Source organism: Notechis scutatus, chromosome 2 (genome assembly GCF_049901735.1).
Source record: "Notechis scutatus isolate UNSWTSFEM ecotype Mainland chromosome 2, rNotScu1.2, whole genome shotgun sequence".
In the NCBI taxonomy this organism is placed as follows: Eukaryota; Metazoa; Chordata; class Lepidosauria; order Squamata; family Elapidae; genus Notechis; species Notechis scutatus.
Genome location: NC_142010.1, coordinates 258,549,461 through 258,566,866, shown reverse-complemented (window position 1 = coordinate 258,566,866; position 17,406 = coordinate 258,549,461). Strand labels below are relative to the sequence as shown.

Below are 17,406 nucleotides of genomic sequence, written 5' to 3'. Positions count from 1 at the left end.
TCTCACTTAACCACATAAATTCTGGGCTCAATTGTGGTCGTAAGTTGAAAACTGCCTGTATAGGTTTAAGCTCTCTACAAGAATCTGAACTGCTAACGGTTAGGTCACAAGTCACTTTTTTCAAGGCTATTGCAACTTTGATCACAAAGCAAACTGTTGCAAGTGGAGGACTACCTGTATGTCACTTGGGAGGTCCAGCAGCCAATTTTGACTCAACTAGGGGATTGCCTGGACCTCACAATTTGCTCTTTTTTGTTTTGCTGCAGGCGTTAAGAACTGTGACCCAAAGGGGCCTCTGATGATGTACATCTCAAAAATGGTGCCCACATCGGACAAAGGCCGCTTCTATGCCTTCGGGAGGGTCTTCTCCGGTATAGTTTCCACCGGCCAGAAGGTGCGGATTATGGGACCCAACTATACCCCGGGAAAGAAGGAAGACCTCTACTTGAAGCCTATTCAAAGGTAGCCAATGAGGTTTCCCCTCCTTTTCTAAATGGGGTGCATGCTAACGAAACCCAGAGTCCTGTTTGGCAGAACAAAAAGGGTTGCATAAGCAGTGGGGGTGAGTTCTGCCCCTCCTCCCCCAGTCACAATAGATATACCATCCCTGGTAGATGGGTATGCTTAAAGCTTTCTGTGGCAGCTCCGATAGGGCAGAAGAATAGCAATAGCGTTTAAGACTTATATATATCGCTTCACACTGCTTTACAGCCCTCTCTAAGCGGTTTAGAGTCAGCCTCTTGCCCCCAACAATCTGGGTCCTTATTTTACCCACCTCAGAAAGATGGAAGGCCGAGTCAACCCTTGAGCCGGTCAGGATCGAACTGTTGGCAGTGGGCAGAATCAGCCTGCAATACTGCATCCTAATCACTGTGCCACCGTGGCTGATTTATGTTCAGGAGATCTCTTAGGAAGCTGAGACACTGTTAGATCACTGCATGAAGACGGGGATGTGCTTGAGCATAGAAACATCACCAGAGTGACTTGGGAGAGCAACACTCCTTCTCCTGCTTGTGTGACAATTTTTAACTCTTAACACCCCCCAGTTTAGGGGGTGTAGAAAATGGAGAAGCGTCTGTGGAGATTCTCAATCATCCAGGCCGTGGTTGTCCCAAAGGTGCTTTTTGCAAGAGGCAACTAGACATTCTTTTGTTTTTCCTTGGAGATATTTCGCTTCTCATCCAAGAAGCTTCTTTAGTTCTGACTGAATCCTTCCATTCTTCTCCATTCAGTCAGAACTGAAGAAGCTTCTTGGATGAGAAGCGAAACCTCTTCAAGAAAAAAAATAAAGAAAATCCAGTTGCCTCTTGAAAATGCACCTTTGGGATAGGGAATGGAAGGTTTTTTTTAGAAAGAAAATACTATTTTGTTTCCCAGGAGACACTTTCCCTGTGCCAGTTTTTTAGGCACCTCCAGTTGAAATTTCATCATGGGATTAAAAAAAAAAAAAGAATAAAAAATGGTAGTGATAGAGAACACATTCTTTGAAAAAGGTTTGGTTTTAAAAAAGAAAATTGGGTCTTGTTACCCATCCTCTGTCTTTGTAGAACCATTTTGATGATGGGTCGTTACGTTGAGCCCATAGAGGATGTCCCTTGTGGCAACATTGTTGGCCTGGTTGGTGTCGATCAGTTTTTGGTGAAGACGGGCACCATTAGCACCTTCGAACACGCCCACAACATGAGAGTGATGAAATTTAGTGTTAGCCCAGTTGTGCGCGTTGCGGTTGAAGCCAAAAACCCTGCCGACCTACCAAAGCTAGTAGAGGGGCTAAAGCGTCTTGCCAAGTCTGACCCTATGGTACAGGTGAGTGTTAGCTGCGCACACGTCCCTTGGAGTAAACGGTTTGCAGTGTTAAGTTTTTTTAAAAAAGAAAAAAGAGAGTTCATCTGAATTTTTTTTTTTTTGCCTAATTGCATTTGCAAGTATGCTGCTCAATGCAATCAGTCGTTGACTAGCTAAAAATCTCATTCAACTTCTCCAAGCCTTAAAATATGTAGACAAAAATAATAGAATCATCCGAAAACACGAAGCCTGTCACATCCGAAACACAGCCAACTATTCTTTGGATTGATAGATTATAATTTGTGATATTAATGTTAGTGGGGAAGGAAGGAAGGAAGGAAGGCAGGCAGGCAGGCAGGCAGGCAGGCAGGAAGGAAGGAAGGAAGGAAGGAAAAGGAAAGAAGGAAAGAAATGAAAGCGAAAGGGAAAGAAAGGAAGGAAAAATGAGGGAAGAAAGGAAAAGGAAAGAAAGAAAAGCAAGGAAGGAAGGAAAAGGAAAGAAGGAAAGAAATGAAAGGAGAAAGGGAAAGAAAGGAAGGAAAAATGAGGGAAGGAAGAAGGAGAGACAGGAAGGAAGGAAATGAAAGAGAAAGAGAAAGGAAGGAAAGAAAGGGGAAGAAAGGAAAGAAGGAAAGAAAAGCAAGGAAGGAAGGAAAAGGAAAGAAGGAAAGAAATGAAAGTGAGAAAGGGAAAGAAAGGAAGGAAAAATGAGGGAAGGAAGGAGAGAGACAGGAAGGAAGGAAATGAAAGAGAAAGGAAGGAAGGAAAGAAAGGAAAGAAGGAAAGAAAAGCAAGGGAGGAAAAGGAAAGAAATGAAAGAGAAAGGGAAAGAAAGGAAGGAAAAATGAGGGAAGGAAGGAGAGAGACAGGAAGGAAGGAAGGAAATGAAAGAGAAAGGAAGGAAGGAAAGGAAAGAAAAGCAAGGAAGGAAGGAAAGAAGGAAAGAAATGAAAGAGAAAGGGAAAGGGAAAGGAAGGAAAAATGAGGGAAGGTAGGAGACAGGAAGGAAGGAAGAAAATGAAAGAAAGGAAAGAAGGAAAGAAAGAAAAGCAAGGGAGGGAAAGGAAAGAAATGAAAGAGAAAGGGAAAGGAAGGAAGGAAAAATGAGGGAAGGAAGGAAAGAAAAGAAAGGAAAGGAAAGGAAAGAAAGGAAAGGAAAGGAAAGAAAGGAAAGGAAAGGAAAGGAAAGGAAAGGAAAGAAGGAGGCAAACCATAAACGTGGAAGTACTACCGTGTTTCTCATATAATAAGTCCGGGTCTTATTTTTTTTTGAGCTCCCTAAAAAATGGCTAGAGCCATCTTTTGGGGGTGACTTAATTCCCCCCTTGCATCTTCGGGCAGGCAGGCAGTGATGGCTTGGATGTTGACCTCGGTGTTGGTGGGGCACTTCAGCATCGGGGTCAATGCAGACAGCACCATATCCGGGTGTGCAACAAAAGTACTTCCTAACGGCAAGGCCCCCCACCCACCATTCCCCCATTTCGCATGTTTTAATATAGGCCTTAATTTGGGGGAGGGGCTTAATTTCATTTCATGCCTATAAAACATGCTGGGACTTCCTATTGGGGGAGGCCATATTGTTGGAGAAACAGGGTAGTAATCTTTGACTTACAACCAATCACTCAGTGGCCCAGGTTTCAAAGGATTGCATGCCAGGTGCTTGTCAACTGGCTGCATTTACAGCCATTTGTAGCATCCCAGTCACATGAATGTGTTTTCACAATAGTTTTGCCCCCCCCAAAATAGCATTTACTTCTGGTTTTCAGCAAAACCAGTCCATCGTGAACCATTGGTTCACCTAATGACGGCAGCATTTGCTTAAAGCTGCTTGCAAAAAAAATGGTAATAAAATACGGTCAGTCACACGGGTGACCCGTTTTATAACAGTTACAACTTATGACTGTGATGGGCAAGCTCCATAGCAATCGTTAAGTGGAAGACTACCTGTGTCTATAGCAGTAGCATTTGGGCTTATGTACTGCCCCATAGTGCTCTACGGCAGTCTCTTGAGTGGTTTACAATGTCAAAGCATCATTTGCATCTTGTCCCCCACAATCTGGGTCCTCATTTACTGACCTTGGAAGGCCGAGTCGGCCTTGAGCTGGTCAGGATCAAAGTCCAGGATGTGGGCAGAGTTTACCTGCAATGCTGCATTCTAACCACTGCTTCACCCAGAGCTCTTCACATTCTGAAGAATTTAGGAAAAAACTGGAAATAACATAGCAATATATCTTCCTTAACAGTTTTTCTCTCTCTCATTCGTGTGCGATAGTGTTAGGAAGGAGGAGAGTGGAGCGGTGGTCTAGTGTGAAAACGCCTGCCGTCCACTCAGAAGGTTGAGAGTTCAATCCTAGGTAGCAGCAGATGCTTCTCCCCCCACGGGGGGCCAAGACAAAATATCTGCTGTGAACTCGGTGTGGTCAGGAAGGGAATGCTGAGCTAAATCCATTTGGCCCCCGACTTGACCCCAAGTTAAGGGTTTGCAATTTTGTAAAAAGGAAAATTTTATAGTGTTAGGAAGAAGGAACCTCAGTTGCTTTGACTTCCCCTTTGTATCCAAAATGTGTTTTAAGAGGATCTACAAAGGAAAGGCCCTCCATGATAAGATAAGGAAGGGAGAGAATTAAAACATTCCATCTGCCTGGGGAAATGCACAGTAAAGTTCACTTAACCACTGTCCCGCTTAGCAATGGAAATGGTAGACTCAGTCGTGGTCGTAAGTCGAGGAATACCTGTATTGTATGAATTCAAGGATGAAACACCCGGAGAATCTAGGCATTTAATCTCATGATTATTTATGTATGCCCAGTTTAGAATGACCTGACCTTAAAATCCTCCAAAACACGATTTGCAAAAACTTAACGATATTGCTTGGTGTGAACTACCAGATTTATAAACGCTTCCAGAATTTTCTTTTATCCTGAAACCAGAATGGATCCCTATCACACAAGCCTTTCCTGTTCCCTAGTGCATTATTGAGGAATCTGGGGAACACATCATTGCGGGTGCTGGAGAGCTGCACTTGGAAATCTGCCTGAAAGATCTGGAGGAAGACCATGCCTGCATTCCAATTAAGGTATCCAATTCCACCAACTGAATGGCAACATTTGGCTGCAGGATAAATTTGACAGTAACCTTTTTTTAAAAAACAAGAAATAAGGTTCAGAGTCTTTTTTTTTTTTTTTTAGAATAACAGACTTGGAAGGAACCTTAGAGGTCCTCTAGTCCAGGGGTCCCCAACCACCGGGCCACGGACCGGTACCGGTCCGTGGAACATTTCCTACCGAGCTGCCGGTTTGCTGGGCGCCGCCATCTTGTTTTGACGAGAAAGTGCTTCTGGTGAGCTTTTCCGGTTGGAAAGCGGCGTTTGGGTCCTGAAGGAATCCTCGCGCCTTAGTTTCATCGAAGGGGGGCTTGAACGAAACTAAGGCGCGAGGATTCTTTCAGCACCCAAGGCAAGGCGAGCCCAGCGACCGTCCCGAAGCTGTCCCGCGAAGCCCATCGACAAAGCTACAAAGGAGGAGTTGAAGGTGGCGGGAGAAGCGGGGGACGGCTGGCTGGCCGGTCGCTCGGCTCGCCTTGCCTTGTCATGCGTGCTGATGCCGGTACCGGGCCGCGGATCATTTTGTGATGCCGGTACCGGGCCGTGGCACAAAAAAAGGTTGGGGGCCACTGCTCTAGTCCAACTCCCTGCCCAGGAGGGCCTGTATCCTCCTGAACAAATGGCTGTACATTCTCTTTTTGAAAAAACCTCAAGATAAAGTTGAAATTCAAATGTTAAAATTAGATTGATACGTGGGTTTTGGTTCTGCCTCAACAAAAGTCAATATAAGTGAAAGGTAAGGATGAACCCAGAGATAGTAAACGAAGTAAAGTGCAGAGCTGTCCATAAAGGTTGACAGAATATGCAGAGTTGTGTTAATGGACAACATTAGGGGTTCTTAGTCAGTGGGCTGACCTCCAAAGGGAAGTCAAGGACTCTCCACCGAGCACTGAAGACCAGCAGCCATTCTGGATGGGTGTAGGACAACTCACTGCAGCCATCTCGCCATGTTCAACTCTCTGTGAGCAATTCCATGCAGGAGAACTCAACGCAATGAATGTTTCCTGCCACTGCTCTTTTGACATTATTTCCATTGACAATTGTCAAAATTGTAAATAACGGCAGATAACATTTATCGCACGGAGTTATCCCACATGGAATTGTCTGCTGTGAGATGGCCGTAGCAAATTGGCTGCAGTGAGTTGTCCCGTTCTGGTTCCAATAGGGATTCAGCTCCCTTGTTGAGATTGCCCCTTTGATGCAGACTAAAATGTAAATGTTTCCCCTTGCACATACCTGCCAGTCGTTTCTGGCTCTAGGGGGCTCTGCTCACCTCCGTTACAAAGCCGAAGAGCCAGCACTGTCTAAAGACGTCTCCGTGGTCATGTGGCTGGCATGACTAAACCCCGAAGGCGCACAGAACGCTGTTACCTTCCCACCAAAGGGGTCCCTATTTTTCTACTTGCAGTTTTACATGCTTTTGAACTGCTCGGTTGGCAGAAGCTGGGACAAGTAACGGGAGCTCACTCCGTTACGTGGTGCTAGGGATTCGAACCGCTGAACTGCCGACCTTCCGATCAACAAGCTCAGCGTCTGAGCCACTGAGCCACCATGTCCCTGTTTGATACAGACTAGGGGGAGGTAAATGGCTGTAGACACAATAAATGTTGACTTCTATTGACCTCTGTTATTGAGGGAGTTGAGTATAGAGCTTGGTGGTTTTCTTGCAGATATTTCATTTCCCAAACTAGGTAACATCATGGTGCTAGTCCAGTAACCTAGTTTGGGTAACGAAACGTCTGCAAGAAAACCACCAAGCTCAAAGAGTACCAAGGATCCCTCAATTTCAACCCTGAACTACAACCACTCTCCTTCATAGGTACCTGTTGTGGTTAGCTGGCAGCAGGTGCAGACGGTGGAGGAGAGCGAGGATTCGGAGGAAGGGGCAGCGGAAGCTGCGTAGACGATTCGGGAATAAGGAGGCAGTGTAATGGCCCCTCCCTCTAGGGAATATAAGCTTGGTTGCAAACGGTTTTTGCCTTTGCAGAAGGCAAAAAAAGTTTGAAGGAGTTAGTGCGATGATTACAGACTCTGATTTATTGGACTAATTGGCTGCAAGCCATCTGTTATCTCCAAAGAGGGTTATTTGTGGAATAAAGCCGTGGTCTGTGTTTGCTTTCAGAAACTTCGGGCGAGGTCAGAACAGTACCTCGGTTATTCATGTTTCATGTAATGTAAGGTTAGAAAAGAATGATCATGTATTAGCCAGCTAGGGAGTAAAAGCACACACATTTTTGATCAAATGAACTATCTCATTGAGGATTGCTCTGGCTCTGCATTTCTCAGAAGCAAATCTAAAGCATAATTTTATCTTAGATATTTAACCCGATGGGATATCTTGCGATCCTGCAGTCCGCAAAATCATTTCCTTCCTGCGGAAGCTGCCTGTCTTCTCTGTATTTTTACAAACCTAATTTATCGAAGTTGGCCCTCCCTTTAATGTTGCCTTCTAAGAGATCCTGGTTAATGTGAGTGGGAAACCTGGATGCAATGTTTTTCCATTTTCTAAAGAAAAAGGTTTGGAAAATGGGGTGTAGGTTGACAGGCAAGTTGAATTTGGATCCTTGATGCTGAGTTTGGTTGTTTTATTTCAGACGTTTCATTACCCCAATTAGGTAACATCATCAGTGCTAGCAGGAGGAGGACTGTTGGGTAGGAGGTGCTGTCTGAGGCTGGGTGGCCTTCTTGCAGATGTTTCATGGCCCAAACCAGATAACTTCACCAGTCCTAGAAGGGACTGGAATTTGCCGTCTGTTTATATACAAGTGGCTTCCTTTGAGTGTTGCTTTCACCTTGATAGTTCATTGATTAGGAACAGATTATTGTTACTGTTATATGTAGACGAAAGAGCAAATCCCATTCTTTTCTAGCACTGATGATGTTACTTAGTTTGGTAATGAAATGTCGGCAAGGAAACAGAGAGCACCAAGGACTCCTCATTTCAACCCTGAGCTACAACTATTCTCCTTTATAAATTGAACTGGATTTATTTACTTGCAGAAATCCGACCCAGTAGTATCTTACCGGGAGACTGTCTGTGAAGAGTCTAACCAGTTGTGCTTATCCAAATCGCCTAACAAGCACAACAGGCTTTATATGAAAGCCCGCCCTTTCCCTGACGGATTGGCAGAAGATGTAGACAAAGGAGACGTTAGTTCCCGCCAAGAGCTGAAGCAGCGAGCTCGCTACCTGGCTGAGAAGTACGAGTGGGATGTTTCCGAAGCACGGAAGATCTGGTGCTTTGGACCCGACGGGACGGGGCCCAATATTTTGGTTGACATCACCAAGGGCGTCCAGTATCTCAATGAAATCAAAGACAGCGTCGTGGCTGGGTTCCAATGGGCCACTAAGGAGGTAGGCCTGGGGCAATATTTTCTCTTAAGACCATACAGGTGGTCCTCCGCTTACAGTTTAGTGACCGTTCAAAGTTACCGCAGCCCTGAAAAAAAGGGACTTAGGATTGTTTTTCGTTGTAGCATCCGTGTGGTCATGTGATAAAAATTCAGAAGTTTGGCAACTGGCTGATATTTATGGCGGTTTGCAGTGTCCCAGGGTCATGTGATCCCCCTGCAACCTTCTGACTAACAAAGTCAATGGGGAAGCCAGATTCGCTTAACAACCAGGTTACTAACTTAACAATGGCAGTGATTCACTTAACAAATATGGCAAGAAAGGTCATAAAACGGGGCAAAAATTAACTGTCTCACTTAGCAATGGAAATTTTGAGTTTAATTGTGGTCATAAGCCCAGGACTACCCGTATCTTGAATAATTAGTCTCACTGCATACGGTACTTAATTTTCCACAAATCGACATTGGAATACAGCAAATTTCCTACTGTGTTTCACCAAAAATTAAAAGCCAACTGGAAAGTAAGCCCTAGCATGATTTTTCAGGATGCCTGTAATATAAACCCTACCCTCAAAATAAGCCCCAGTTAACATCAGCTAGGTGGACACATTTAGTGCTGAATTTCCCTGAAAATAAGACCTAACCAGAAAATAAGCCCTAATGAGTCTTTTGGAGCAAAAATTAATATGAGACCTGGTCTTGTTTTCGGGGAAACACGGACATATATCTCGCTTGAGGGCCTCACTTTGATTGCTGTGCTGGTTGCATTGAGCTGCAATTGTTAATGTTTGCAAGGCTGCGATAACCATCCTTGTAAAAGGTCCTCCCGCTTCTGTTGCTCACCCAGGAAAGGCGTCCTTAGCACTTAGTCTCCTTTCTCTACGCAGGGCGTTTTGTGTGAAGAGAACATGAGAGGGGTCCGTTTTGACATTCAAGATGTGACTCTCCATGCTGATGCCATCCACCGTGGGGGAGGACAAATCATCCCGACTGCCAGGAGGGTCTTATATGCTTCTGCCTTGACTGCCCAGCCTCGTCTGATGGAGCCCATCTATCTTGTTGAGATTCAGGTACAACCCCCCCGGGTCAACTTGGGATAAGGAGTTGATGATCCTTGTTGGCATTCAGAAGAGCCAGCCAAGGCTGGTATCTCCATGGTCCCGTGACAGGTTTGACGTCATTACGGTCGATCTGAGATGGGATACATGGTCAGCTCGCTCGTCTCAGTTCCAAACTCAGCCACGTGTCCCTCAAGCTACTTGGGACTTGGGACACTTCTCTGCAAATGGCTATTTTGGCTCATGTTGTGTTCAGGTTCATTGTCGAATTTCCTGATGTCCTTGATCCAGGTCCTCCACAATGTAGTTCAAGCTAAGCTGTTTTTAGGGAGCGTGGAAAGAGCGGTATAAGAAAACTCTATGCAAAATATGCAATTAAAATGGCTGCTACATTTAAGTTGTGTTCTGAATTTTTCGCTCTGGACTCCCAAGCCATTTCCTTACTTTGCCACCAGGTGCTGCTATGGGTAAAACCCACCTTGAGGAAACACAGTGATTTCTCAAGTGTTGTAAAAAGATGTGCGCAGATCCTCTGAATATCAGTTGCCTGATAAAACTAGGGGGCGCGCATAAGCGCACCAATCGTGCCTATCGTCCCTGTCCTATTGTTTTCTATTTTTCTTATAAGTACCCTGTTTCTCCAACAATACGGCCTCCCCCAATAAGAAGTCCCAGCATGTTTTATAGGCATGAAATGAAATTAAGCCCCTCCCCCCAAATTAAGGCCTATATTAAAACATGCGAAATGGTGGGGAAATGGTGGGGGGGCTTGCTGTTAGGAAGTACTTTTGTTGCACACCCGGATATGGTGCTGCCTGCGTTGACCCTGATACAAAGTGCCCCACCAACGCCGAGGTCAACATCCAAGCCATCACCGCCCGCCTGCCTGAAGATGCAAGGGGGGGGGGGGAATTAAGTCACCCCCAAAAAGATGGCCTAGCCATTTTTTCGGGGCTCAAAAAAAAATAAGACCCGGCCTTATTATATGAGAAACACGGTATCTATCTCATCTATTCAAAACTATATTTATTCTTATACCTGTATCTTGTAAGCGATGGACAAATCAAATAAATGTAAAAATGTAAAATTTGAAAAAAAATATCCTTTTTTAAAAAAGGATTATGGGTCCTGTTATGAGTTCTGCTAAGGCATGAGACTTTCCACTAATCAGCTATTTCTAGCCCTTCATCAAGATACTCCCAGTGGTTTAAAAGAGGCTTTTTAGCAAGCTAAAAGATTCTCCGACTGGCGGGAAGATTTTAGAATATGCAAGTCTAATTTCAGTCCATCATTTCAAGAGAAAAGACCAGCGGTTCTTCAAACGCTTTGCTTTCCTAAATGTATGCAGAAACCTAGCTTATTCCGTAAAGTAAAGGTGGCAACACCTTTACTTTACATATAGTAAAGGTGTTGCCACATATACATATACACATAAAGGTGGCAACACCTTTACTATGCAAAAACTTGTTTTATTAATTGCAGTAACATAGACGAACATCGCAGTCCGAGATTCACTCTTGTTGCATGAATTCTATTAATCTCTATTAAGAATTGTGAGATGCTACGAACCGGTCCTTTCAGCCAGTCAGCAAGAAATGCTTAAAAAAAATGTGTTTTTTTTTTAACCCTAGTGCCCGGAACAGGTCGTTGGGGGCATCTACGGTGTGCTGAACCGGAAACGTGGCCATGTTTTTGAGGAGTCTCAGGTAGCCGGGACTCCGATGTTTGTGGTCAAAGCGTATCTTCCGGTGAACGAGTCTTTTGGTAAGAGATCTTTCTTAAACCTATTAGCCAGCTTGCCTCTGTGGGCCCAGAATCTCCCTAAAGTCACTGCAGTCAATTCTTAAAGATAGTCCTCAGCTTATGACCATAAACCCCTCAAAGACTGCTGTAAAGCACTGTGGAGTGGTATATAAGGCTAAGGGCTATTGGTATAATTAAATGTCTGTCGAGATTCTCAATCATCCAGGTCCCAAAGGTGCTTTTTCAGGAGGCAACTGGATTTTTTTTTCCTTTGAAGATGTTTCGCTTCTCATCCTGCAGCCAAGAAGGTTCCATACCTATTTGCACTACTCAGGTGACCCCGAGGACGCGGATAAAACCTCCAGGTGGCCTCAATGACCCTGTTAAAAGGATGCAAATGACCAGCTGTCTGCAAGGAATGTAAATCCTTCCATTCCCCACTATCCAGTCAGAGCTGAAGACACTTCTTGGATGAGAAGCGAAACATCTTCAAAGTAAAAATAAGAAGTCCAGTTGCCTCCTGAAAAAGCACCTTTGGGACTATTGGTATAATTGAACCCAGAATTACCGCCGCAAGTTGTAATTTGTAATAACATGACCTTGACTGATTTTACTTTTATTTGCAGTGGTCATTGAGTGAATTGCTATGGTCATTAAGTGAATCAGTTACCTACAACTGGCATTTTGTTAGAAACCGGATGTAAATGCCAATTTCTGGCAAACCTCCACCCTCTGGCAATTTATGGTCCTGTAACTATGTGATCCTGCAAATAGCCATAAATGGAGGCTGATGGCCAAGCACCCAAAAACGTGATCAGATGACCCGGGGGTGGGCGGAATAGGTGTCAAAACTTTGAATCTGAGTGGCAAGTAGCCCTGGAGAAATCTATTTAAGAGATCAGGACTACCTGTGCAGTAGCCATATGCAATCGGCTAATTATTACCTGTCTTTAGTATCTATTTCCCCAACAATCTAGTTGCTTGGTGTATATTACACCTGACAAGGGCAGTTACATACAGGCGGGTCCTGGGTATACAGCTTAATTGCTTATTTGAAAGAACAGTTCAGTTCTTCCATCCCTCCAGTATCAAATAATCGGGATGGCCGACGCTGTGCTGAATCCACGAGTTGTCCAGATGCCAGACAATTTTCTCTTCGGAGGATGCAGAATAGGGATGGCTGTAGTTCTGCATTTTGTGAAAAGGGAAAATGGTCATCTATGAAAAGATGAGTTAAACGGCTCTTTCGTCCTGCACAAATATTGCATTGGTGATTAAAGTACAGGTAGTTCTGTGACTTTACAGCCCTTCATTTAGTGACCGTTATTTTTCGCACTTAAATGACCACTGCAGAATCCTTGTGGTCATGGGATCAAAATTCAGACGCTTGGCAATTGGCATGGATTTAGAAGGGTAGACGTGTCCCGGGGTCATGGGATCCACCTTCTGACAAGCAGACTCAATGGGGAAGCCAGATTCACTTAACAACAACCGGGTCACTCACATAACCACTGCAGTGATTCACTTCTGGCAAGAAAGGTTGTAAAAAATGGGGCAAAACTCAGCACTGTCTTGCTTAGCAACAGAATTTTGGGTCCGAGTCATATTACGTCAAGGATTACTTGTAAAGCGCCCCCTAAGGGCCACAGCAGCCTTTTTGCAGTGTGGGACAGTGGTACAAAAGTCGTCTTCTCTCCCCCCCCACAAACAGGTTTCACTGCTGATCTGAGATCCAACACCGGGGGCCAGGCTTTCCCGCAGTGTGTCTTCGATCACTGGCAGATCTTGCCCGGGGATCCTTACGATGCCAATTCACGCCCTTTCCAAGTGGTGGCCGAAACACGTAAACGCAAAGGCTTGAAGGAAGGCATCCCACCCCTAGACAACTTCCTGGACAAATTGTAACAGCTTCCTCACGCGGGCGAGGAGCATCTTATGACAATACCCGACTAATCTCTGCAATGGAATCGGGATTGCTTCACCAAAAGCAAAAAAAGGAAGACACGAGAAACCGGACAAACCGAAATGAAGACACAAAACCAGCCTCTAGCAATTATGTCACATTCACATAACGAGAAATAAAAAGTGTGTTGTTGAATAGAATGATCTAGTCGGGTTTTTATTTTCTCTGGAAACAAGACCGGTTCCGCTCGATGGTGTTTTTATTGTTTTTGTTTTTTTTAACGGCAAGGATTTAATCTGAGACAGCATTACATATCAAGTTCAGTTTATGCAGATTCAGTGGCTTTTATGCCGCCCCCGGTACGTAGCGTCTCTTGCTTAGCACACAAAATGCTGCTTCTAAAGGTTGGAGAAAAGTTTGCAGAAACAATCCAGCGTGGCATTATTTTTTTTTCCTAAAAAACAACCACTACCACCTTCCACGTGCTTAATTGCATCGCTTAATAAAAACAGTATGGCTTAAACTTCTTTTGACTGAGTCAGAAGCCTGAAATTGAGCTCTGGAACAAAGAGGAATTTTTCAAGAGACGTCCCCTGAGTTTTAGTGCATCTCTCCGGGAACCTTTAGAATTTACAGCACAACAGGAGGAAAAAACTACAGGAAGAAAAAAAAAAAGTCCTTTCGAACAGCACTGAAGAGAAAATCTCAAAAGTAGTAGCAAACAGCATTATTTTTCTTGAACCAAAGAGAGAAGAATTGATTACTTTTAATCAATACAAAAAAAAACAACCCAGCAGACACGTGGAGATCGATGAAATGCTAGCTAAAAATTGATTTCCGCGGTCGTTAACGATAACAAAACCAGTGTCGTTCAGGGTAGAACATCCAAAGGGAAATGGTTACCTGCAGGATGCTTCAGGCATCAAAATGGCCCAGATAAACTCTATAAATATTAAGACTTGGTTAGGAAAGCAAAAGATTGATCCGGCAATGCCTCTGCAATTTAGGAACACCAGTTGGATAAAAGAGAAACAAAAAAGGAAGGAAGTCAAAAGGGAGAGCAGGGAAGAGAACTTCTGAGACCTTTAAGCAAACGGTAGGGAGAAAAATAGGAAGGAAATCTTGGAGCTTTTCTCATCTCATCTACTCTGGCTAAAATGCTCCGGCCAACTATTAAAAAGTTACGGGAAGTTTCATGAAAAGGTTTGCAGGACCTCTAAGGCATGAAGGGGCTGCTATTTTTTTTTTCTTGGGGTTTTTCTTTATTGATCTAGGTCAGGGGTTTTGAAAACCTGTGGACTTCATCTCTGAGAATTCCATTCTGGGAGTTGAAAAGTCCACACAGGTTTTAGAAATGGCCAAGATTTGGACACTCCCATCTAGGTTAGTGGCTGCTTCTCCTTCGGAGAGATTCTTTTTTTATTGCCGTAGCTGATGAAACAAGCTTGCACTCCAGGGGTCTCGGGTACAAAACCTGACCATGGGAAAGCACTTTACACGAGGGCACCTATTTGGGAGATTCCCCAGTATCACAGATTTTGTACAGTTCGGGGCGGGGAGGAAATAATGATTATCAGTGAAATTGCTTCTTTATGAAATACTTGGAAATTATCCTCCAAGGATGATACTATTCAGCAGGACTCTTCCTGGGATAGTTTCAGCAATTTCGTTTCGGCCACACACACACACACAAAACAAAAACAAACCAAAAAAACCCTACTCGTGAGGCTTAAAGCAGAGTTCCCCAAACTTTCTGGGTTGGCGGCCTGGAGCGGGGGAGGGAAAGGGGGTCATTTTGTGGGTGGGGGCGAGTGCATGTGCGCCCACAATGTTCGTGGCACTTGAGCGAGGCCGTGAGCGCCTATGGCGACGTTCCCATGAGTGCGCGGGGACGGCTCTATATGTGTATGGAGGCAGGCACATAGGCCGACCACTGATGTGGCCCGGTAGTGGGCCAGGGAACCCCTGGCTTAAAGCATTCATTTGCTTCTTTCGCTGAGGTCCCCCCACCCCCTTTCTAACTGATGGAAGTTTGTAGCGTGACAATCCTTTCTCATTAATTTAGCTACACTCATAAAACAACTCTTTAAGACAACTGAGGGCCAATCTTCCTAGTAGCAATGATCAGCGTGATGTGAACTGTGGTTCAATGTCCTGATCCTTGTGCAGATAAAAAAAAGGATGCCAAGGAACCATCCAGAGGCCTGAAGCACGGGCTATTTTGCAAGATCTGAAGCAGCGATCTCTGCCTCGCCCCTTTCCTTCCTCTTAATGAGAACAGACGACCCATCCTAAAAATTAACCTCTGAATATCGTATTCACATCTTTACAAACACAGATTAGATGCATGAAACAGACTTTGCATAGCATACTTTCCCCCCCCAGTTCTCACAGGGTTGGGGTGTTTGTTTTTTGCACATGTAACTGAGCAGTTTCAGGAGAGCAGACTCCTAAATAGAAACACCAATTCATATTTACGAGAGGGATTGTGATCTCACGGAAGAGGAAGGGAAGAGGCAAACAATTTATACAACTGTTAAGTTTGCAGAGTTGCATCCTCTCCGTTAAGGATTTCTTCCAGGTCCCAGCAAAAGGTCAAGAATTCCTCAAAATTTAAACTCCTTCCTCTTGTCCTTAAGATCCGGGATAAGGCAGGTTTTTGTCACACGAGTAATTAAATTCATTTTAAACACTGCTTTTTTTTTTTTTTACATTATTGCTAGATCTAAGCCAAAGTTATAATTAGCACATTCATCCTTCGAATCCAGAGTAAAACTGCGTCAGTTTCACCACCATAAAGTTGAAAGGCTGGCTTGTTGGAAAATATTTCTCCCAAAATGGAGGGAGGGAGGAAGAGAGGGAGGGAGGAAGAGAGAGAGTGAAAGAAAGAGACAGAGACAAAGAGAGAAGACACAGAGAGTGAGAAAGAAAGAGAAACATCCAAGATGAAAAGAAAAAAAAAAATTCCAGTCAGTTTTCTTCCACTGTTAATCTGCACGTAAACAGTCGTGGAGTCCAAAGCTTTTTGTTTGCTTTGTTTGTCTTCTCCCAATAAATATTTTAAAATAAAAGTTCCAAGCTGCGAAGAAGGCAGTCCAGATTTTCATCAGCTTTTTTTTTAGTCCAGGGAGATGATATCCGGAATGTTGCTCACGCTGTTACTGCTGAGCACGGCCGTCTCGCTCCGGCCCGAAGAGCTAACGCGAGTGCTGCTGCTGTCGAGGGGGCTGGCTGAGGTGAGGATGTTGCCGGAGGCGGTGTTTGCTGGCAAGGACGAGGTGAGACTATCCAAAAACATAGGAGCACAGTACTGCTTGAAACAAACAACGATGGAAGGTAAGGGAGGGAGACTAGATACAAGCGGGGACAGAACAGCATGCGCATCCGAGCCACAGGTGGCCAATTGCACCACACTTCTGCTAAGGGAGTGTTTCCTCAACTACACGATGTGTGGACTTTCCAACTCCCAGAATTCCCTGGCTGGGGAATTCTGGGAGTTTGGAAGTCCACACATTTTATAGTTGCCAAGGTTAACAAACACAGCTCTGGACTGTCTAGGCAGACTCTCAAATCATCCGTGCTTTTCCAAAAGACTTTTGTTTCTTGGAAACCTTTCACTTCTCAGCCAAGAACTGAAGAAGCTTCTTGGAGGAGAAGCGAAATGCTTTCGAGGGGGTAAAAAAAAAAAAAACCAAGAAACTCCAACTGCCTTTTGGAAAAGCACCTCTGGGACACTTGTCTAGACGGACAAAAGACATCCTTATTGAGTCCAAGAGAAGCAGTGATAAAACTCCACATCTACGCTGTTAAGCCAATCTCATTGTACACATGTTGTACTCTGACAATAAAGGTAATAATAATCAGGCTAACAGGCCCCTGTGTCTATAACCCTAAAGAGGAGAGACACTTTCATTATGGAACCTTTCTGACAGGGTAGTGATGTTAAGAGCTGACCAGCTGCCCCAATGATGCACTGATGTAATGATGGGAATGAGTCAGCAAGGTTTTTGACTGCTATCCCTTTAAGAGCCTGTATAATAAGAAGAGGCCCTGTTAGGGCCTCTCTCTAGCTGTGTGTTCTTTCCCTGCTGTAATTGCTGCTGGTTTGACCTCTGCTTATAGTATGTGTATGTATATAGTATATATTCTTTTGTAGATAAAACCACTATTTATTACAAACCTTTGCTATTATTGTTCCTGGGTTGTCTCACTAGTAGTAAAGCTGTGCGCACTCTGACACTTTCCCCTCTAACTAAGACTTTAGATCAGGGGTGTCCAACCTTGGCAACTTTAAGACTTGTGGACTTCAACTCCCAGAATTCCTCAGCCAGCAAAGCTGGCTGAGGAATTCTGGGAGTTGAAGTCCACAAGTCTTAAAGTTGCCAAGGTTGGACACCCCTGCTTTAGATAATTCCTGATCCCAGATAGCAAACGGAAACAAGAGCGTGATGCAAACACAGTAAA

At 44.3% G+C, this 17,406-nt stretch overlaps 2 protein-coding genes across 9 annotated transcripts in view; one reads left to right on the top strand and one right to left on the bottom strand.

The window, feature by feature from the left end:
- Window positions 1-13,142, top strand: part of LOC113425526 (elongation factor 2) — a 37,478-nt gene extending 24,336 nt beyond the window's left edge. The window contains exons 9-15 of the mRNA XM_087958652.1: window positions 267-462; window positions 1,548-1,806; window positions 4,754-4,861; window positions 7,889-8,242; window positions 9,126-9,308; window positions 10,928-11,060; window positions 12,751-13,142. Coding sequence (XP_087814778.1) covers window positions 267-462; window positions 1,548-1,806; window positions 4,754-4,861; window positions 7,889-8,242; window positions 9,126-9,308; window positions 10,928-11,060; window positions 12,751-12,944 — 1,427 coding nt within the window. The 3' untranslated portion in view covers window positions 12,945-13,142. The remainder of the gene's footprint in view (window positions 1-266; window positions 463-1,547; window positions 1,807-4,753; window positions 4,862-7,888; window positions 8,243-9,125; window positions 9,309-10,927; window positions 11,061-12,750) is intronic.
- PIAS2 (protein inhibitor of activated STAT 2) overlaps window positions 1-17,406 on the bottom strand; it is an 81,165-nt gene that overhangs the window by 19,523 nt on the left and 44,236 nt on the right. For 2 of the 8 annotated variants that reach the window (XM_087958667.1, XM_087958665.1), the window contains exon 14: window positions 13,133-16,252. The exons of 2 other annotated variants lie outside the window; for them this stretch is intronic. In XM_087958667.1, the coding sequence (XP_087814793.1) occupies window positions 16,061-16,252 (192 nt within the window). In that variant the 3' untranslated portion in view covers window positions 13,133-16,060. Of the gene's footprint in view, window positions 1-13,132; window positions 16,256-17,406 lie in introns of those variants that run through there. 4 more of the 8 variants (XM_087958666.1, XM_087958664.1, XM_087958672.1 and 1 more) reach the window with 2 other exon arrangements.